The 22,489-nt window shown below is 41.8% G+C and overlaps 2 protein-coding genes and 1 pseudogene across 2 annotated transcripts; all 3 read right to left on the reverse strand.

The window, feature by feature from the left end:
• Positions 1-1,640: 1,640 nt before the first annotated feature.
• Positions 1,641-5,340, reverse strand: LOC137978280 (uncharacterized). Its single transcript, XM_068825265.1, has 2 exons — positions 3,989-5,340; positions 1,641-3,440 (listed from the first exon to the last, which is right to left on the reverse strand). The coding sequence occupies exons 1-2, from the start codon at positions 5,063-5,065 to the stop codon at positions 3,036-3,038; spliced, it is 1,482 nt and encodes a 493-aa protein (XP_068681366.1). The 5' UTR covers positions 5,066-5,340; the 3' UTR covers positions 1,641-3,035.
• Positions 5,341-18,175: 12,835 nt separating this feature from the next.
• LOC137970033 (uncharacterized) lies at positions 18,176-18,697 on the reverse strand. The gene has a single exon (XM_068816492.1). It carries the CDS (start codon positions 18,695-18,697, stop codon positions 18,176-18,178), a length of 522 nt encoding a protein of 173 aa, XP_068672593.1.
• A 1,592-nt stretch (positions 18,698-20,289) lies between these two features.
• On the reverse strand, positions 20,290-21,465 carry LOC137970044 (uncharacterized; annotated as a pseudogene).
• Positions 21,466-22,489: the final 1,024 nt, after the last annotated feature.

The following is a 22,489-nucleotide window of genomic DNA, read 5'->3' on the forward strand; positions in this document are numbered from 1 at the left end:
AGTGATTAATTGAATCAACTAGTTGTAATACGTCTTCTATGCTACCTTTATCTTCTATCCATGTCTTAAACGGAGAACCGAATTAGTCAGGCAAAAAAGACAATGATGTCACTAGCGATGCCACTTTCTCCAGCTTCCCTCTACACTGCTTGGATATTTCTAAAGAAAAGCGAAAGAACAGCAAATCTGTAACTGTAACCTCTGTTGCACTCTCTATTTTTTTAATTTTTGTTTTATGTTTATTGAGTAAAACACATCAATTTTGTTCGATAGAAATATGGGTAGTAAACTCACGTGAGCCTACAGGAAGCAGCAGTTGACACTGACTTGCCATGCGATGACCATTCCTTGGGGGAAGTACAGTTTGTTTCGTTCGAGCGCCATCTGATGCCAAGTTTGTGGCGTTGCCTTGGGCAAATCGTGAGTTCAAGGTGACCTTCGCTGATACCAAAAATGCCTTTAAATATGAAATGGTTACAAAATTAGGTACTGATGTAGGAGCCACCTTACATGGAAGGTTTTGAAAGCCCGGTACAGACCACTTTGTATTTGTCCCATGGTACCCAGTCACTCTTGTCCTTTTGTTTGTTTTCAACTGAAGAAGGACCAGAGAGCCCAATCTTCTTGTGAACTCAATAAAATTTTATTCATCCAGCTACAAAATTATCGTAAAATGAAATTTTGCACATTGCCCTTGAGTTGTTATTCCCTTTTGGACTGCCGCTAATGGTTTTCCTACCTAAACGGTCAGCAATGATTATTTGAAAGTATGGAAGTTTTCAACCAACCTTTTGAGACACCAATAACAATAGAGAAATGTACGGCTTCTAATGGACATTGTTCTGGTTGTCTTTCATACTGTACTGTCTTTTAAGACACACTTAAAAGTTTCAAATTTCAAAATACACCCCGCAAGTTTAACATTGCGAGTAGATGCCTCCAGATTAAAAAACGCAGCCTTCTAGTTGAAAACACAACAGAAAGCAAACGAAAAGGAAGTTGTATTAAAGTCACGATTTAAAGAGTTGACGTTAGTCGGATGCGGATACTCTATTGACATAAAAGGTCAAAGGGTCACTCATATTACTCAAGTGACCTGTTTCGAAAGTACTCTCAGAAATCACCATTTCATTTACCCCAATATTTTTTTCGACCGATGTGTAGTTGAAACGATTGCCCTTTCCTGCTGTATAGTGTCAATGGGTGAAGCCATGTACCAGAGTGCTTTTTTTTAAAAATAGAAGAACCGTAGCCAGGGTAAAACATATTAAAAAATTATTATAAAAAACGTTCACTGGCTATATACAGTTAAAACTTTCGAGCTTTCGGCTGTCAGGCTACAGCCTTCAATGGAAATGAATGGAAAAAATGATGACAACTACAATATATACAAAAATAGGCTTATGTGCGGTGTAAAACGCACCAGTGACGTCAGAGCCCATAACCTCAGATATGGATTGAAAACTTAAGGGGTTTCTGGGGTCTTTAAAGTCTCCAGGGTCTTTAACGTCTCTGGGGTCTATTGGGTGTCTGGATCTCTGGGTCTTTGACTCTTCTGGGGTCTCTGGGGTCTCTGGGGTCTCTGGGTCTCTGCGGTCTCTGGGTCTCTGGGTGTTTGGGACTCTGGCGGTTATAGTATGAAGGTTTGCCTAGTGACCTCTATTTTTCAAATATTATTTGCACTTAAAGCGTAAAATATGTGAAATTAAAAAAAAAAAAAAACGGGTTCGGACTTTCAATAACAACAACAACTTTATTTCAATTTAACAATTAATATTGAAAATACTAATAAGCTTGTACCCGACATGAAAGTTGCATTAGAACACTAACTTTATGTCTTAATCGTGGAATCTGTAAACGGACAAATACTAACATTTTCCTTGGCGTTTGTGTCTCTAATTGAAAACTTTGTGGAATATCATTGAAGTGTAACCGACAGCATGCATTTACAGGCAATGTTACAGGTCAGATTACAGGTCACGCACCTTACACAACTTTCAAACGTGTAAGAAATGCAACATTCGTGATTCTTGTTCGGCTTCGAGAGTACTGTTATAGAGCGCTCATCCCTCAAAGTCTAGCTTTTTTGGGTAATTAATTAAGAATCACTGACCACGATATCTTTCACAATGATCATGCAAACGAACTACGTTTACCATGAACAACAAAACCGCTCACGTCAAATATGACCAATGAAATTAATTCCTTTTTCAAAACTGAAACAGCTTAGATTTAAAATATGCACCAATTAATTGAATGGTCTCAACTGATGTAATTGCCGTTGGAAAATTTCGCTATATCATTAAAGCGGGAAACTTCTGAATCTTTGACTAGCACAAAAGAACAAACTTGTTCTCTGTTAACAAAACGAGAGCAAGAGAGAAGTAGTTTACTCAGTTATATTGCAACAATAATGAGCAATACTGAATACTTAATCACTGACTAAGCAATTAGGCCTACAAAAGTTTTATCCACTATATTGATGAATCACTGATGTCATTGATAAGTCATTGTTTTGATTGATTACTCATCGACCTGATTGCATATAGAAATGGCACGTTTACTTTAATGTCACATGAATGAGTTTATAACCTTACTCAATACAGGTCAATTACATAAATACTTTACGCTGCTGAGGGAGACATCGTTGCAACTTTAGTGATATTTTTGAAGAAAACATACTGCTCGATGAGTAATCAATAGGTACTCAATTGTTAATCATTGCCGTCAATGAGTAATCAGTAGGTCACCGTGATTACAATATTCTTTGGCAATACTCTGTGAGTAGTCAGTCGAATCATTATTATTTAGTTTTTGATTACTCACTAAATATCCTTAGGCTAGTAATACTCACTAATAATGGCATTGATCATTTAGATATGCGTCGATATATCTTGTAGAATTAATGCAACTAATTGTAATTGACTTCAACAAACACAACATTTATAAAATATAACGGTATATTTGTTTAAAACATTATCAGAGTTCATCTAATGCTGAGTGTTAGGCCAGTGTCTTGTAGTGGAGCCTTTTCATCACCTTTGGGATTCGATGTAGTTGTCGTATGCTTCGCCATTTGGGTGTTCAGCAACCGCGGCCTCTTTTTGTGAGTCAGTCAATCCCTCATCTATTTGGTTAAATGTTTGTGCGTAAGCCTCGGCTGAAACACCAAACGTTGCTAACGTTTCAGTATTGGCTACTCCAGGCATATGTTTGTAAAACATAAGCGACCTTTCAACCTGCTTCACAGTACCCAAGCCGACTCCCTCCAAATGAAGCATTTGACTTCGAACATTATCCCCGTCTGGTCTGGTCCTGGAACTGAATTTCCTGTAGATCCTTTTCGGTGTGACAAACGGACCAGGATGTTTCAGAATGGCCTCCTGTATTTCCTGATCACTGATCACGTTTCTCGCCCTCACCTCGCCAAGTGCCGAACACTACAGAAAAGGTGAAATGAAAGACATCACAACAGTTGTAAGGAGCGATCGCCACTATTATAACAAAAACAAAACTTGTGAAATTTAGAAATAGAACGACATGCTATGGGTGTCAAGTGGGCAGGGGTGATCGAAAAACACGGGAGCTAGCGTGGAAACACGACACGTAGGCTGGCTGGGGAGCCGCTCCCCACACGACTACACCACGCAACAGTCGACGGCGAGGAGTCTTTTATTATTGTCAGGGATAGTCGAGGGAAAAGAATATTTATATAGTCTTTCCTCTCGCGTCACCCGCTCCACTATCCCTGACAAAAATAAGAGACAACCTGCAGTGTAACGTGGCAGGCGATTTAAAACGCCAGCGCATGTAATCATAATCCAAGGAAGGGGTTTTAATTTAAAAGAAGTGCTTAACCACAGGAAAAGGGACCCTTTTTGATGACTGACAACCATCAATAACAACGTTTCGTGGCTCGCAGCAGAGCTATAACAGACATCCATCTACTATATAGTTAGACCGACTTGCAAACAAGGAACCAACTGACCTGTTGTAGAATGGCCCGTTGCTTCTCGAAATAGCCGGAAAGCGCTATGGCTTCGTTTAAGGTGCGCTCACTTATTTTTCTGGGGATATGTTCAGTCCTCTGGTTAAGGGCTTCTTCCATCACAGAGTACAACATGTGCAGGACTGCAGCCAGTCGTATAATGTTTTTGTCGTCTTTAGAATGCCCGCTAGTTGCAGTGACTGCCTGACTTTCGCTGTCGCTCATATGCCTAATGTACACATCGAGTGCTTCTTGTGAGAGACCATACTTCACTCTGTCTGCCGTGTTGTGCTTCGCGTAGATTCTTTCATACAATCGTTCAAATGAGGTAAGGTTGGTATTTCTCAAGTTTCTGCTACTTTCCATCCTTGCAGAGATAGACACGGGTGCTGTTGATGGCAACGAAATCAGGAAACGGTCAAGCAAACCATTATCATTGGCTACCATCCTTGGCATTATAAACTTCAGAAAAGCATCTGGTTGCATGAAACACGAGAGGGCAAGAGCCGCTGATGGAACCCCGACCCTTTTGTTGGTGTTTCCCTTTGCTTCATACCAGTGTGATCCATCATAACACTGAAGCAATCGCTTCATCGATGGCGCTGAAGCACTGCTTTTAAAACCCACTATTTCTTTGAACCATTCCTGGCATTCATCGATGGCACACAACGCGACACGATTTTCACTGCGTGAGAAGAACTTAAAGAGGCCCTTTGAGGTGGCATCTTCAAGAAGTAATTCCCCGCCGACTTTTCCTTCAAGACTATTTAAAATAGGTTGTGTGACACAGTTTTTATGGCTCTGTGTCTTGCCTGTAGACGGTCCACCAAGCGCCAGCATGTAAAGATTAACACGCTCCTCATAGTCTTCAAAAATTTCCACCACCGAATTTCCCATCAACGCACTTACAGTTGGAAGGCAACTTGCGAGTAGAAACTCCTTGCAAGTTCCTTTCACTTTAGCAAATAGGGAGAGCCATTCTCCGATTGCAGGTGTGGTCACTTCATTCCAAGGAATTTTACAGTTTTGGGCTTCTTGAATAATGGATTGAACGGTGACAACTTCATTTGACGCCATGATTCGACTAATATTACGATACCAGCTAGTACAGCACGACTATGCTTTGAAATGTTATGCAAATAACTCGGCTAATTGCGTAAGTAACCTAGCGAAGATTGATCTATTTTTTATGTGTTAATTGACACCTAAGCAAATGAGATTCTGTGAAAACACCAGTAATTATCTCATTGCGCGAGAGATGTTTGACATAACATAATTCGTTAGATGAATTCATGCAGCTATTATTTTTGTCCTCTAAGCACTTCATTTCTCTTTTAATTATGCCACACTTGTAAAAAAAAGGATTAAAATTAGTGCATGATGTAGTGAATTGTGTTACTTTACCTGGTACGTGACTGGATTCAGTTGTTTCGAAATATTAACCTTTGTGTTTTAAACCTATCAACATCGCGGTGGCATATTACCGGATATCCTCTACACGAAAAGTTGCCACGGGGTAACTTGAACAACGCCATCTTTATTTATAAGGGATGGACAATTTCCTTCTTGAGCGGGGGTTGAGGAAGGGGGAGAGGGGGCTTGGGCATTATTTTTTACCTTGAATTTCAGGGAGTGACTATATGCGCCTTTTTGTTATTAATTCGCAATATACTCTGGTATGTTTGGGTGTGCACTACTTTTTTTCCTTCGTCAAAAGCTTTGCAGGGTTTTTTCTTTTTTGGCAAATTGCATACCCTCCCCACTCCCTTCAAAAATATCATGGTCTATCCTGACATGCTCGCTCAAGCAATTTTGTAAAACGTCTGAGTTCAATTTGCGGACTTGCCTGTGGTCGCTCTGCTATCACTAGGAGTAGGAAAGCAAACAAAGTTTGCCGACATGTTCCTAAGCTTAATACTTCTTCTTAAGTCAGTCGTGGGGGTCTTTCTCATGTTTCTTCTAGTACCTGGCGCAAGATCAGTTAAATTATCGGAGGAATGCAAAACCTTCATCGAGCGCGCGCTTGAGGCATGGATGAAGAATCCGGAAAGTTTTCCTTGCAGAGTTCATGGAGCATTCTTTGGTTCACCTCAGGATTACCATCATATAACTCCTGATATTATTATATGGGATCCCCATACCCAATTTCAAATCACCTTGGAGTGCCCTGGCTGTCATGAGCCTAACACATTATTACGAGCAGTCAGATGGAAGAATGGACAGACTTATTATGATCAGCCGAGAATGTTGTTTTGCATCCAAATGCAAGTCGTTTTAGTCAGCCGAGTCTACCGTTGCTGCAATGACCATCAGATTTTAGCGCACGACGCCAGTATTCTTAAATTGGTTGCAAAGAATAATGTACAGGTCCCATTTGTTCTTTTTCAGAAGCAAGGTGTCACGCGGGATCTTTTTCGTTACGTTATGTCGCATGTCCACGCGGGATTGAGATTCACCGATATCGAACACCTTCTCCGACAGATGCATTACGACAGATTTGTTTCTCTCACACCAGGATACAGACAAACTACTGTAACTAACGCAACGAATGGAGCAGACCTGTCCAATATAAAGCCCCAAATTGAATATCCGGGAAGAAGGCTCGTCACAAATTGTTTTCTCCGTTCTTATTTTGAATTAGAACACATGTATTCTCACCGCATGTCAGAATTGCCTTGCATCTGGTTATCAGCTGATCACACCTTTAAAGTATCTGCAAACATTGGTGCTTGGAGTCAAGGAGTTTGGGTCAAGCAGTTCGATTCGCTTTTTACTGTTCTGAACGAAAAAGGGCAAGTCCTTGCCTGGAGATTGACCAGAGGTACCTCCTTTGAGAAAGTAAAGAGCACGATTCAGAATCTTAGTAAGCGATTGGACAGCAAGGGAATTAAAGTGACATCAATTTACATAGATAACTGCTGCCAATGGAGAAATTTACTTCAAAATGTATTCGGAGAGGAAGTCTGCGTCAAGCTAGACCTTTTTCATGCTGTTCAGAGAATAATATCAAAAATTCCAAAACGTGGGAAGAAAGGTTCTGTAATAAAAGACCTTCGCCGACGCCTTAAGGACGAGCTGAAACTTGTTTTTCGTGATCCCTCAGACATAGGAAAAGTCAGAACAAAGAGCACGCCCTCAAAACAAACATTAATGGAAAATTTAGAGCAGTTCCTTAGAAAGTGGAATGGTGTTGAGAGCGACGGTGAAGAAATTTTAACACAAGCAGCTAAGAAGGAAATTGGAAACTTAAAAAAACACATTGAAAATGGTTGTTTGTGCAACATTCCAGTTTCGTGCGGTTCAAACCGAAATGAAGCACTTCACAAGAGCCTTAAGAAGAACATTTCACGACAGAGGCTTGGTATCCGGTTAGCACTAGCACTGCTTGGCGTGTTTTTCTTTATGTGGAATGAGAGAAAAGAAACATACTTTGCAAAATCAGCTATAATTAAAAACGTCCAGGAATACTTTCACAGCTCTCTTAAAATGGGAGGGTCTTTGTGTACGGAGGCATTCGGGGTGGAGCCAGATGTGAAAACCTGCAACTCTTGGAGTGAGGAAGATATACCAACAAGTATTGACTGCCTGCCAACTGGTCATAGTACGGATTCTAGTAGTTCGTCTGACGAGGAGTCTTACACAGATAGCGATACAGCCATAAGCAATGAAGAAGTGATGGAAGCCATAAAAAGTGCAAAGTTAAAATATTGTGTAGCAAAAGAGCTACAGTCTTAGACATAATTGTTGGGACACTTATGCCTCTTCCTTCCCTCTCAATGTTGCTGTGAAAGATTCGGTGACTGAACTGCGATAAACAACATTGAGAGGGGCAGGGGACGCACGAGAAGGGAATAGAGGACGTTCGCATGAAGTGTCCCAACTAATTATGTCTGAGACTGTGTTGGAGAAGGAATGTAAAGAATTTGAGTACGTGTTGACACATTACGACATAAGACTGTGCTGGGGTCACAAGGGGGCGCAGTTAATGTAGGCCGTTGTGACTTCCTAAGTTTAGGGATGTTCTGTTTCTAATGAAGGGGAGGAATTAAGCAATGTATATAAAGAAACCCTTAATGTTAACAATATCCAGTTCGCAAATAGTGTATTCAGCGCAAGCTTTAAAATACTGCCATAGAGAGTTTGCAGCATGGTCTTTAAATTTCCCATTGATAGTGTCACAAGAGCACGTGTGTACTATCTGTGTACAATTCAGGGTTTCTCCATACGGAAAGTTGCCGAAATGTGCCACATTTCAAGGGGAAGCGTGTGGAGAATAAAGAAAGAAGGCATTCTTGCCATGAGAGCATGTTACAAACAACAAGGACAAAGGGGAAGACCGTTCAAATTAAGTTCGAGAGACGGAAGACGGCTTCTGAGAGCCATGAAAAGACTTCGAGAGAAAGAGAGCAACTTTTCCTGTGAAAGAATTATGCAAGAAGCTGGAATTTCTTCCAAAAAGGTATCAGTGAGAACAGTGTCCCGTTTCCTAAATTCTCAAGGGTATTTTTATCTACAAGCGCGTAAAAAAGGTGTCTTGACGGTCCTCGATATGAAGAAAAGGCTGAGGTTTGCGCGACAAATGAAAAAAGGTCACGGTTCTGATATCTGGACTAAACGTGTGGCTTTCTATCTTGACTGTGTGTCATATGCGTATAAGAGAAATCCCTTAGACCAGGCTTTGGCTCCGAAGGAACGAATTTGGCGAAAACGAGGCGAAGGCCTTACAACTGGTTGTTTGGCCAAAGGCAAAAAAGAAGGAACAGGTGGAAAATATGTGAGACTTGTAGTAGCTATCTCCTACAATAAAGGTGTAATTCTTTGTCATCCGTATGAAAAAATGACGGGGCGCTTTTTTGCCAATTTCATCGATGAACATTTCCCGACGATGTTTACGCTGTCAGATAAGGGGAATGAGAACTTATTTGTTCAAGACAATTGTCCATGTCAAAATTCCGCTTTGGCAAAAGCTGCCATGAGGAGAACCCGTGCAAATTTACTCAAGTTCCCTGCGAGATGTGCTGACGTTCTTTGCCACGAAAACCTGTTTCCTATTGTTTCTCGTAAACTACAGAAACAAGTTATTGAGCAACAAATTACCAGAGAATCATATCCTGCGTTTAAGACCCGAGTTATTAACACCTTTTATTCCGTACCAATCGATACTGTCAATAAGCTCATATCATCCATGCCTAAGCGTATTTTACAACTAATTGCTGTAAAGGGGGGTCGCATAAAATACTAAATGTTTAATTAATCAACAACCTAAACAATCTTTGACAATTGCTGTAATGAAATACACCTTTTCCCGGGAAGGAGAACTATTTACGTTAAGCACCGGAAATAAAACTGTCTCAGTCAAAGGAATAATACAGTTAAAGCAGCCACTTAACACAACTTTTCTTTGTCCCTGTGCGTGCACACAACGGTTCAAGAATTTTTTCCCCAGCTATGCTCAATATTATCTATCGTTTTCTGCCATGGATAAAACAGCTTTTGGGGGAGCAAAACGCAAATAACTTTTACAACATCATTCGAGAAGCAGGTGTGACATTCAAAAGTCTTAGAATGTTTACACGCGATGTTAATTCACTTTGCACCAAATGGTGACATCCGGTTCGGAATGTTTTTAACAAAATACATCGCTTAAGAACTAGTAATACAACAGAATACTTGGCCACAAATGATGGAGGAGACGTATAACGGGCAAGTCATATCAAACGACTTAAAACCTGCCCTTAGAACCCCAAAAGAAGATGTTGTACCTCACGTGTCTACGGGTCACCATCGTATAATTCAATAAAGATGTTTTCGTTTGTTTATTAAGCGAACAACCGTGTCACCATGTTCCAAATCTAAATAACTCGTCCTACATGTATCAACATGGAATGAAAATAAGCAGTTTCACTTAAGTAAAATCACCACGTTCTTGTCCTTTAGTGTTGCATTGTACATGCAAGGGGAATTTTGAATAAAGTATCTGCAAAGTATGGTGACCCGTTATGGTGACCCGTTGAACAGTGACACCATCTGTACACTAGACTTGCGGCAAGATCAGTTCCGCAAAACAATGAGGGCAACTAGGGATAATCTGTTGTTCTTCCTCGGGAATTTGGTTGTGGAAGGCAAAAACCTTCCACCGAACTCTCATCATTTGTGATTCCCTTTCGTCAAGCACTCCTCCTCTCACCAAACTCAGTTCTTCTTTACTTGTGCAAAAAATAGGCGTATCCGAGGCAAACTCGATGTCCTGACAAAAATGACTTTTTGGGGCTGGTAGATGGACTTTCTGCCCCTCCAAGAGCAGTAATAAGTCGTGCCATGGTATGATCTGAGAACACCAGCGGAAATCATTGAGAAATATAACTTCTGCTGTTTCTGCGCCGAGCCAGGCAAATGTCGTGGTAGCGGGGTTTGTGAAAGTTCTGAACACGATATTTAACGGGTTCAGAAGAAACGTTTTACCGCAATTCGCGGGTCCTTTCAAAAAGACATTCCTATACTTGCCACGGCCTTGCTCCAAAACATTTCTGACTGCCTGCGAAAAGTCATTGAGGCTAATGTCATTACGCTGCAAAACCTGCCCAGCCATCTCCAGCCATCTGCCACCGCAACCCTCAACACAGGGGCTCCCGATCTCACGGTAAAGAATTTCCACCCTTGTTAATTTGGAGCGTGCCAAGTCCAACTCAGCCTTTTCCATTTCCCAGCCTACACTAAGGGCTTCCTCAACAGCTTTGGCTCCTCTGTTTGCTATAAATTCGGCAAGGTCAGTTTTGCCCTCTCTTTTTTGTTGACTCGCTAACGCTACCAGCTGTAAACGCGTTTTTATGCCTTTTTCAACTGCAATTTGCGACACCTCAAACACTGTAAGTGTTTTCTTCCGCTTCTTGTTCTTCCCACCGTCGGCACCATTTGCGACCCGACTCGCCCGAAACGCGGTACTTGCATTCGTCGTTATCGGTGCCCCAATATTCTGCAGATCGGGATGATTCGTTGAATGTACAGCTAAACTATCTTCCTTCGTTGTATACCTCCAGGCAGTGTAATAATTCTCATGTCTGTCGCTAAAGTTCACTTTCACTCCGTACTCCTGGTCAATATAGTTTCTCACACGCAGCCAGCGTCTCCGAGCACTCAGTTTCACGGCCATATGATAATGGACACCCCCAGCAACATGACTCTCCTGACTACAGACCCAATGAATAACTGTACAATTGGACTTAGGAACTGCATTCTCAAATGCGTCTAAAACAATACGCGCGAAAGCTTCGCGTGTGGGGACAATGTCTCTGTTTGCTTGACTATAAGTAATGAGGTAAACTCGCCTCACATCTCGTGCGCTCAAACTCTCACTTGTACTGCAACGGCCATCATCCTCATCACAGACGCTAGATGCTTCAGCCTCTCTATTGATAAACTCCATCATAAACGTAGTACGACGTATCTGTGCAATAAACGCCGCCCCTCTTTTGGGAATAGTAACAACCTACAACCACCTTCTACTATAGCGCGTGTTATTTGTTTTAATTTAACCCAGAGATCTTTGTTTACCATGTGAAAAACTGTTGAGGTATCACGCAATCGCTACTTCAACCCAAACGTGACCGCTGATATCTTTATCGTTTTGTCTATGAAATGTTAACGTTACACTCTTTAAAGAAAATAAGGGAACACTTATTTCGTGTAATGATTTCTTCTTCAGCTTACAATCGTTCATTACTCCCAGCATTTAATGTCGCTCTGATACGTGTACACACACAAGTATGATACGATTTCCCGCCAATACAGCTACCGAGTACTCACATACCAAGAATTCCTCTTTTACACAGTCTTAGACATAATTGTTGGGACACTTATGCCTCTTCCTTCCCTCTCAATGTTGCTGTGAAAGATTCGGTGACTGAACTGCGATAAACAACATTGAGAGGGGCAGGGGACGCACGAGAAGGGAATAGAGGACGTTCGCATGAAGTGTCCCAACTAATTATGTCTGAGACTGTAGCTTCTAGGGCACAAACTGAACTGCACTCCATTGTCAATTCGTTAAATGCCACAAAAAGCGTCCTACTCCTGCTGTCAAATTCAAGTTATAAGGAAAGCGAAGAGGAAAAAAGTTCAGCTCGTCGAGTTGATGCTTTGCTTAATGCACACGGTCTTCAACGAGTTCCGATGTTAAAGGACGGTGACTGCTTATATTCAGCGGTCGCTTTTCAGCTTAAAAATCGATACTCCATGGAAGGTATAGACTCACCACTAAACCAGCACCTGCGTCTCTTAGGAATAGAAGCTGACAAGACTGACGTTCAAACTATCGGACAAACGCTAAGAGAACTTACCGTCAAGGAATTTTTAGCTGTCCATAGAGATGAATATGCCTCATATCTCGATTTGACACACCGTGAACATTTCGAGACCATGGCTAATAAGTTCCTTAACAGAGGATTTTTTGACTGTGAACTGGGAAACGCCACCCCTCTTGCTTTAGCAAACGTCACGCAAGTCCCTTTAGTTATAATGTCCTCTACTGAGAACTTCCCTGTGATTCCTGTTATCCCAAGGGAAACCTTGACTAATGCCCCCATGTATATAACGTATCAAAGGATAGGCGCAGGGCATTATGATGCCACGATAGAGACACACCAAGCACCTATTGCTTTGCCTTCCTCCACGGTTACAACTCCCACTACGCCAGGTCTGGCTGAAGATCATTTGCCTTCCGAAAATGTGCACAACCAATTGGCTGCTGTAGGCTGTAGATGTGGAAGGGGAAATGCAAAGAATAAGCAAGAAAGAACATTTTGTCGTGTCTACAAAGATGGATGCAAGTGCTTTCAAACTATCAAAGGCTGTACAAGTACGTGTGGTTGTCTTAACTGTGGAAACCCTTATGGTGAGCGACCTGTAACACCGACAGTAATCTCTGAACCTGTTCCCAGAAAACGTAGGAGGCATTTTCCGAAGGAAGTGCTGACAGGGTCAGAGCAAGAGTTTATGGAGGGCAGAGGTATAGGAGTAATCCCACCACCGTGGTCAACCTTCGAAAAGTTGCTTTTCAAGGAATGCGCATTTCATCTAACCGCCATGGATGCTCTAGACCTCGATGTACTAGAACAAATGTACAACCGCGCTATCAAAGACTACTCTAGCAATTTAGCCTCCATTCCGTGTACAAATTCCGCCCAACGTGGCATTATTCCCAGACAGCGTAGCTCCAAAGAGATTAAGAGAATGTTATCTTGGATGCAGAAAGAAGACAGGGTCTTTACAGTCATCTTTAAAAACCAAATAAAGTTAGACTTTGAGGGGTGAGAGCTCTACAATAGTACTCTCGAAGCCGAACAAGAATCACGAATGTTGCATTTGTTACATGTTTGAAGGTTGTGTAAGATGTGTGACCTGTAACCTGACCTGTAACAGTGATGTACATACATCAATATAGTAGATAAAACTTTTGTATTCTTAATTTCTTAGTCAGTGATTAAGTATTGAGTATTGCTCATTATTGTTGCAATATATCTGAGTAAAATACTTCTCTTTTGCTCGCGTTGTAAAATTGTGCTGGTCAAAAATTCAGAGGTTTTCCGCTTTAATAATAAAGCGAAAGTTTCCAACGGCAATTACATCAGTTGAGACCATTCAACTAATTGGTGCATATTCTAAAACTAAGCTGTTTCAGTTTTGAAAAAGTGAATTAATTTCATTGGTCATATTTGACGTGAGCGGTTTTGTTGTTCATGGTAAACGTAGTTCGTTTGCATGATCATTGTGAAAGATATCGTGGTCAGTGATTCTTAATTTATTACCAAAAAAAGTTAGATTTTGACGGATGAGAGCTCTATAACAGTACTCTCGAACCCGAACAAGAATCACGAATGTTGCATTTCTTACACGGTTGAAAGTTGTGTAAGATGCGTGACCTGTAATCCGACCTGTAACATTGCCTGTAAATGCATGTTGTCGGTTACACTTCAATGATATTCCACAAAGTTTTCAATTAGAGACACAAACGCCAAGGAAAATGTTAGTATTTGCTCGTATACAGATTCCACGATTAAGACATAAAGTTACTGTTCTAGTGCAACTTCCATGTCGGGTACAAGCTTATTAGTATTTTCAATATTAATTGTTAAATTGAAATAAAGTTGTTGTTGTTATTGAAAATCCGCACCGAGGTTTTTTTTTTTTTAATTTCACATATTTTACGCTTTAAGTGCAAATAATATTTGAAAAATAGAGGTCACTAGGCAAACCTTCATACTATAACCGCCAGAGTCCCAAACACCCAGAGACCCAGAGACCCAGAGACCCAGAGACCCAGAGACCCAGAGACCCCAGAGACCCAGAGACCTAGAGACCCCAGAGACCCCAGAGACCCCAGAGACCCCAGAGACCCCAGAGACCCAGAGACCCAGAGATCCTAGAGACCCCAGAGACCCCAGAGACCCAGAGACCCCAGAGACCCAGAGACCCAGACACCTAGAGACCCCAGGGACCCAGAGGCCCCAGAGACCCAGAGACCCAGAGACCCAGAGACCCAGAGACCCCAGCAGAGACCCAGAGACCCAGAGACCCCAGAGACCCAGAGACCTAGAGACCCCAGAGACCCCAGAGACCCAGAGACCCCACAGACCCCACGGACCCCAGAGACCCAGAGACCCCAGAGACCCCACAGACCCCAGCGACACAGAGACCCCAGAAGAGTCAAAGACCCAGAGATCCAGACACCTAATAGACCCTAGAGACGTTAAAGACCCTGGAGACCTTAAAGACTGAGGTTATGGGCTCTGACGTCACTGGTGCGTTTTACACCGCACATAAGCCCAAAAATAGGTGAGAAAAAAGGAATATAAAAACGGGAAAAAATATTTGTCAAAAGAACTAATTGTTCTTTTTTAAAAGAATGGAGTATTGATTAGGGAGCGGCCTAGAATTGTTATCTGCATGATCTATCGAAGCGGTGTGCCAAGATTCCAGTGTCTTGCGGGTACGAGAAGAACCCTTGTCAATCACTTGGGAATTTTTAAAGTCAATAGAGTGATTTGAAGACCAAGCGTGTTTAGCGATGTTGGGGCCTCTTGCGTAAGACTTCACATTCCTCATATGTTCTTTTTTTCTGGTTTCAAAGAATCTGCCAGTCTCGCCAACATAACTCCATGGGCAGTCGGCACAAGATATTTTGTAAACCACGTTAGGTTGAAGATCGATCGGAAGGCGGGACTTAGGAGAGGGAAACTCCTGTTGTAAAGTCTTGAATGGCTTGCTGACAACTCGAATATCATGTTTTCACACTCAACAGTATCGATCAACACATCTCCTTTACCATCAAAGAAGAAAACAATAACCAGATCGCCTTTCTGGACGCTTTGGTTACTCGCAAGGATAATGATCTCATTATTGAGGTTTACCGTAAACCAACCCACACTGATAGGTATCTAGATTTCTTCTCCCATCATGACAAACGACACAAGACCAGTACAGCTGAGACTTTGTTACATCGCGCAACTAATCTCCCGAGCACTAAACAAGGAAAAGAGAAAGAACTTATTCATGTCATCGACGCTCTACGATCTAACAATTACCCCCAAAATGTTATCTCCAACCTTCTAAAGAAGAAATCTTCTACTCAGGAAACAAATCCCATCCCAACACCTGAGGAACTTGTTTGCATGTTTTTTAAATGGGTTGCACCCTCCCGAATTCTCCAATTATGCAGTCCTCCCCTATATTAATGGCATTTCTCAGCCTCTAACTAGACTCCTTAGAAAACATGATATTCGAGTTGTCAGCAAGCCATTCAAGACTTTACAACAGGAGTTTCCCTCTCGTAAGTCCCGCCCTCCGATCGATCTTCAACCTAACGTGGTTTACAAAATATCTTGTGCCGACTGCCCATGGAGTTATGTTGGCGAGACTGGCAGATTCTTTGAAACCAGAAAAAAAGAACATATGAGGAATGTGAAGTCTTACGCAAGAGGCTCCAACATCGCTAAACACGCTTGGTCTTCAAATCACTCTATTGACTTTAAAAATTCCCAAGTGATTGACAAGGGTTCTTCTCGTACCCGCAAGACACTGGAATCTTGGCACACCGCTTCGATAGATCATGCAGATAACAATTCTAGGCCGCTCCCTAATCAATACTCCATTCTTTTAAAAAAGAACAATTAGTTTTTTTGACAAACATTTTTTCCCGTTTTTATATTCCTTTTTCTCATCTATTTTTGTATATATTGTAGTTGTCATCATTTTTTCCATTCATTTCCATTGAAGGCTGTAGCCTGACAGCCGAAAGCTCGAACGTTTTTAACTGTATATAGCCAGTGAACGTTTTTTATAATAATTTTTTAATATGCTTTTTTTTAGTTTTGAAAATTGCCTAAATTCAGTTGTCATAGCCTCTGAAGCAGAACGTATATTTAAAAATTCGGCCAAAAATTGAAGTTAACATTTTATTTAAATTTAACACCGTTAATAACCAAAGGAAATAAGGTCCTTTGACAGCCTGGGTTAATGTTGTCAAGATTGCTTTCTTTATAAAAACAGAAGGTTTGGGAAAACTCCCGATTTCGCTGTTAATTTTAGGCTGCCACCAAGTGCAAAATATGAAAAATTCCTGGTAAAAATAAATAAAGACCTAAACTTTTAGAACTAGTTCACCTCGGCGTTTATTCTAGCAAAGTATGTGCAAATTGGGTTGTTCTATCTTGCAGACCTTAGTCCGTCCTTACAGCAAACCGCTCTTAAGTACATTGAATAGACATGATAACGAAGGCAATACCAACTGATTACTGCATGTGGAATTTAGGCAAATTACAAATGTCTCACAAACACGACAAGACAAGATCTCCTGATGTGAGACAGCAACGTGGGTTAATCCATTTTTTTTGCACTAACCGTGTGGGCAAATATTCTTTAAGCCAGCGCTTCCAGAATATATCCGTCATGTACTGCAATTGCTTCCTGTGGCACTTGCTGTAAACATCTTATTTGCAGAAAGAACCGGGTGGCAAATTTGCATTAGCTTTAAACAACAGCAAGTGGTTGGGTGTCAGTGGGTCCAAGTACTTTGGGTCACTACTGACAGGGGCCAATGGTCGGGAATTCAGTATGCCTTCAATTTCACTCATTCACGTTTGCAGCATTTCGTCAGAAATGACCTGCTGCCCTAGCTGGCTCAGAGGATTTTGCTAATGAATCTGATAATTCGTTTCCAGACTCCACCCATATGTGATGCGACAGGTGGGTTGAATTTCCATGTGATTTTCCTCTACAGAAGGAACTGGTTTATGGACCTTTAATTGCAATGATTTAGCTATTCGCGAAGCTCTCTGTCACCTGCGTGGAAGTTTGTTCCGTTATCACTGTTGATGGTCTTAGGACACCCATTCATGTTGATAAATCTCTGCTACGCATTTATAAAACTGTCAGTGTCAACAGTGTACACAACTTAAATGTGGCCAGCTCTAACGACCAGACATGTGAAAAGGCACCCATAGCGTTTTACATTTTAGTGACCTTGTCGAACTAAAAGGGGACCAAAGTAATCCTCGCCGATTTTGGTGAATGGCGGTTCTCCTGACATCAATCGTTCTTTCAGTAAGTTGGCCATGACCTGTTCTCTGAGTGGAGTTTCAAGTTTCTTGCATTGAAAACACGTGCTTAGTACTGCTCGCACGGCTGAACGTCCCTTAATTATCCAGTAATTCTGACGTAAATTGGACAAAACGTACTCCTGACCAAGGTGACCTGTTATTTGATGATGCTGAGAGATTATCAGTTCTGTGACGTGATGCGGATAGGGGATAACAAGTGGATGTTTGGCTTCGTAGCTGATTAGTGCATTTTCAAGGTGCCCTCCTACCCTCAGGATTCCAATTTCGTCCAAGAACAGGTGAAGTTTACACATGAAGGCCAGCATCTTCAACTTCTTTAGCTCAGCAGTTACTTGACGGCAGTATTTTGAAGACCTGATCTTCTGCAAAGCTCGAAGGGCCTCAGGGAACGAAAATCCTTGCACATGCTTGACAATTTCTCTTTCAGCCCTTTGCAATTTGTCCACTGATAACATTTTTGCACTTGCATTCTTTGATCTTAGGCTGTATGTAGTAATAAACCATGCTTTAAATCTCAACAACCAGGCCACAGTTCTCTTCAATTTTTCCCACGACAAGTGGCGCTGAATGAAACTTAAAAGAAAATCGTCATTTGGCTATGAGACTGAACGTCAAGTTTCAATTCTGGGTCGTCAACTGACAGCTCGTTTTGAACATTTGTGAGATTGCTAGGCCAAGACTCTTCTTTCTTGCGTAACAACATCGGGCCATTCAACCATTTGCTGTTGTTGATCATGTCTTTCACTGTAAGACCTCGACTAACTTCATCTGCTGGGTTGAGCTCAGAAGGTACATGTCTCCACTGGTAAGGGGTCGAACGTTCGTGAATAATGGACAGCCTATTTTCCACAAATGTGTGAAGTCTTCTTGACTTGTTTTTAATGTACTGCAACATGCATGTTGAGTCTGACCAGAATGTCGAGTTTGTAACTGGAATGTCCAATTCTTCCTTTATGGACTGTTCCAGCTGGAGAGTTCCAATCTCGGCACAGTCATGGGGCTTACATGGGCCTTCCATGGGCCAGGCGAGATCTTCTGACAAGAAATGCGCAATGCATTCTAACACCCACCTACCTAAGGTAACACACAGCACCATAGGCCACTTGTGATGCGTCTGTGAAGCTGTGGAGCTCAACAAGCTTCATTTCTCCAAAGCCAACTGGCCTAAAACATCTGTTGACTGTAATTTTGGGGCAGTTCAGACAATTGATTTTTCCACCTTTCCCATCATCATTGATTGGATCATCCCACCCTAGTTTCTGTTGGCAAAGGTCTTGTAACAATTTCTTGGCGGGTAGAATGATTGGAACAATCAGACCAAGTGGATTATAAAGTGAACTTGTCAACGAGAGTGTGCCCTTGCGGGTGTTCGGTTTTTCTTTGAGGTTCACTTTAAAGGCCCAATGCTTGCTGAATGGGTGGTTTGTCTTTGTCAACGTCGAGGTCCAATAATGATGGGGCTCTCTCTTCGTGCGGGATGAAATGTACAATCTTTGAATTGTTGCTCAGCCATTTTGAGTCGAAATCCACCTTTGGAGAGGAGGTCACATAGCTGCACTACGATCTCGATGGCACAGTCAACAGACTGAGACAATCATCTACATAAAAATTTCAAAACTTCCTCTTCAAAGTCTCCTTTGTTATCGTAGGCTGTCTTCCTCAAAGAAAAACTAGAGCAGCTGGGCAATGATGTTGCGCCAAATAAATGGACCTCGATTCGATAATCGACTGACTCTTGATTTGAATCGCCAGTGGATGTGAACACGATCTTCACGAAATCTGGTCAAGACATTAAGAATGGAACTTGTAAGGTCTGGTCCTGTTAAGAGATGGTCGTTCAGGGATGTCCCTCTGTATTTGGCTGCGCAGTCGAACACCACTCCAGTCTTTCCAGGCTTGTTTAATACATTGTGGTGAGGTAGATACCACAGCGGCCTGTCCTTCACATGAAGCTCTTCGGGCGGTACTCTTCTTGCATGGCCCTCAGCAAGATACTTTTCCATTGTGCCTTTATAATTCTTGAAAAGCTTGTTAGCTTGCAAGAATCTTCTCTTTAACATTCACAGTCTCCATTCTGCTAAGGATCTGTTGTACGCCAAGGAGGGTGGGAACTCTCTCCAAGGTAGCGCTACTTGGTAGTGTCCATCTTGCAGTTTAACTGATTGTTCGATGGTCCGGAGAGCTTTCTTCTGTTCTAGAGACATACATTCAGTTTCCACTCCAATTGTTTCTGTTGCCTATAATCTTTCTACTTGCTGCATGAGGTCTTCGTTGTCTTCCATGGCTTCTCTGGATCTAACGAAATTTATAGTAATGTAACTCAAATCATCTTGAACATTCGTCATTGGACCCATGTGCCCAGCCAAGAGGTGTATGTATTGCATAAGGTTCCCCTTTATTACTGCGTCTTTCTTCTAATACCCAGAAGGCCTCTGGGGTGTTTGTGCCAATGATTAATCGAAATTCCCTTTCTTTGATGATTGGTAAATTGATGCCAACCAGATGTGGCCACTGCTTGGTATTCAGTTCGGGAGGAATGCTTGGACTTTAGGCTTTTAATCTGTCCATGGTCCACAGCCTATTTACTTCTATTTTGTCAGTACCAGTGCTATCGAGAGGTTCTATAGTTAAGCTGATTTCACTGCCAAATCTTGGGCTATTTTCTCTTTCTTGGGTTGTCAGGAAAAATTATTTCTGTTCGCCTTGAATTCCAAGCTCCGTTGCGAGATTGTTGTCACATAAGGAGACATCTGACCCAGTGTCGAGAAGAGCGTTGGTTTTCACAGTCTTGCTTAAGTCATTTCTTTGCACCCTTACAGGAACTGTTCCCAGGCAGACTCTTCCTACTTTGGGTGAAGAACTATTGGTCTGTAACGTTGTGCCGCTCTCTGATTGTACTCCCTGGTCTGGAACTCTGCTTGTGCTTCCATTGGCTGGCTGAGATGGAGGGTGGAGCAAAGTGTGGTGTTTCCTTCCACAACCTTGAACATCGCAGGTTTTCTTCACCAAGCACCCCACAGCTATATGGCCGTATTTAAAGCAATTGTGACATAGCTGAGCCTTTTGCATTAGTTGCAGATGTTCTTCAAAGGTTTCCTCAGCAAAAATCTGGCACCTCACTAACGGATGGGATGCGTTGCACACCAGACACTTAAAAATCCGAATTTGATGAGTAACTTGAGGATTCACTGAGTTCTAGGATTAAAGGTGGTACCGTGCTCATTTGGATATAAAGGTTTTCTAGTCTTCGGTCTTTGCCTTAGGTTGTCTGTTCTCTGTGTCCATCAGACATCCAAATACTGGGGTTTTTTTTAGCTCAAGCCTTCACCTTGAGAAATTTGGCAATGTGACTGATATTAGGACGTATTCCACTTTGTTGAATCTCATCACCAACCTCAACGAACTTTGTGTGAAGATGGAAAGAGAGTCTCATGACAATTCTTCTTAAATTATCGGCACTATTAATTTCGTCCAGGTAACCAATTGCCTCCAAAGTATGCTCACAGCTCTTTAACTGGTCAGCAAACGCCAATAATCCTTTACAATCCCTTGCCGTAAGAGTGGGTCCATGAGTCAGTTTTGTCACATGCTCGTAAGCAATGGTAAAGGGTTGTCCAAATCTTTCTTCCAGCAGCATTCCTGCCCTCTGATATCCTATGGACGGGTCCATAACCAAACAACATTTGATAGTGTCCTTTGCTGCACCAGATTTGTACTGTAGTAGATACATGAGCTTTTCGCTTCGATGCTGTTTTGAAACAATGTGATGAACCTCCAGTATTTGAGGGGGTCACCATTGAAGACTGTTCTCTCCTTCTGTGGTAGTGCAAATCCTTGTTTAAGCGTTACTGCCACCTTTTCCATGAGTTGCTGAAACCATATAGAATCTCCAAGACCATGCAGGAGGAGTGGAGGAAGTGAATGGCATACTTTGAAATTCACGAGCATTTGGGTTGAACCTCCATTCAGGCTTTGCTTCGCTGACTCAAAGCTCAAGATCACCACTTTTTGGCATACTTGCCAATGTTTTTTGCGTCGTTTGCCATTCCGCAAATATGGTTGGTCAAAGGTGTCTGGTAACTCGGCGAATGCAGGTTCTTCGCCCTTCGACCACTTGCCGTCCAGTTCTGTTTTTTAGAATTTCATGCTCTGCCTCCAGTACTCTTAGCTTTAATTTTATTTCTTCCTGCAATCGTAACAATTCTACTATTCGACTCATGTGCTCTGAATTTAGACTCGCCAGTGCTTGTTTGGCTTTAAGTTGTCCTACCGATGAATAGATCAAAAAAACGTTAGGGCGTGTCTTGTCCTCGTCCACTTCATTCGACGCGATTGCTCTCAGTGAAGGTTTCTCATTATGAATCCAATTTTCTACTTTTGCATCGAAGTCCATCTTTGTGCAAGTTTGTTCTGTAGAATATTGTGCTTCCTTTTGCCATTCTTTGGCATCGTCAGAAACCGTTGCAATGTATTCGTAATAGGCCTTTTCAAAACAATGGAAGGCATTGTCTATTTTGCGTAATTTCTCTGCCACTTCATTAACATTTGTTATATCATTGAAAAGAGGTTCAATCGATCTACGCAGGGTCGTAACTCTGGACAAATATCCTGCTCTTGAATTCTTTAATCTCATGTTGTCAATGGCTTCATCTGAATAACCATGGCGTCTTCTTCGACTCATGCCAAAGCCGGACGACATTTCATGCAACAGATCTTTGAATGAATGTAATTAAACTCCTGTACAGCTTGAGATTCGTTCTTAACTTAACGATTCACTATAAAAAGGAAATATAAAAATTCAAAGTTACAAGCAAGCTACTTAAAAACTAAAATTCAGAAACGCCAAAAACCACGACATAAATAAACTACTTACAAGATCTGTACGGCA

The sequence above is a fragment of the Montipora foliosa genome, chromosome 1, assembly GCF_036669935.1.
Source record: "Montipora foliosa isolate CH-2021 chromosome 1, ASM3666993v2, whole genome shotgun sequence".
Classification (NCBI taxonomy): domain Eukaryota; kingdom Metazoa; phylum Cnidaria; class Anthozoa; order Scleractinia; family Acroporidae; genus Montipora; species Montipora foliosa.

Coding starts and splice junctions, on each gene's coding strand:
- LOC137978280 (XM_068825265.1), bottom strand. CDS start 5,065: ATGGCGTCAAATGAAGTTGTCACCGTTCAATCCATTATTCAAGAAGCC. Junction 3,441..3,988: donor AACGGGCCATTCTACAACAG/GTCAGTTGGTTC, acceptor CCTTTTCTGTAG/TGTTCGGCACTTGGCGAGGT.
- LOC137970033 (XM_068816492.1), bottom strand. CDS start 18,697: ATGGTGCTGTGTGTTACCTTAGGTAGGTGGGTGTTAGAATGCATTGCG.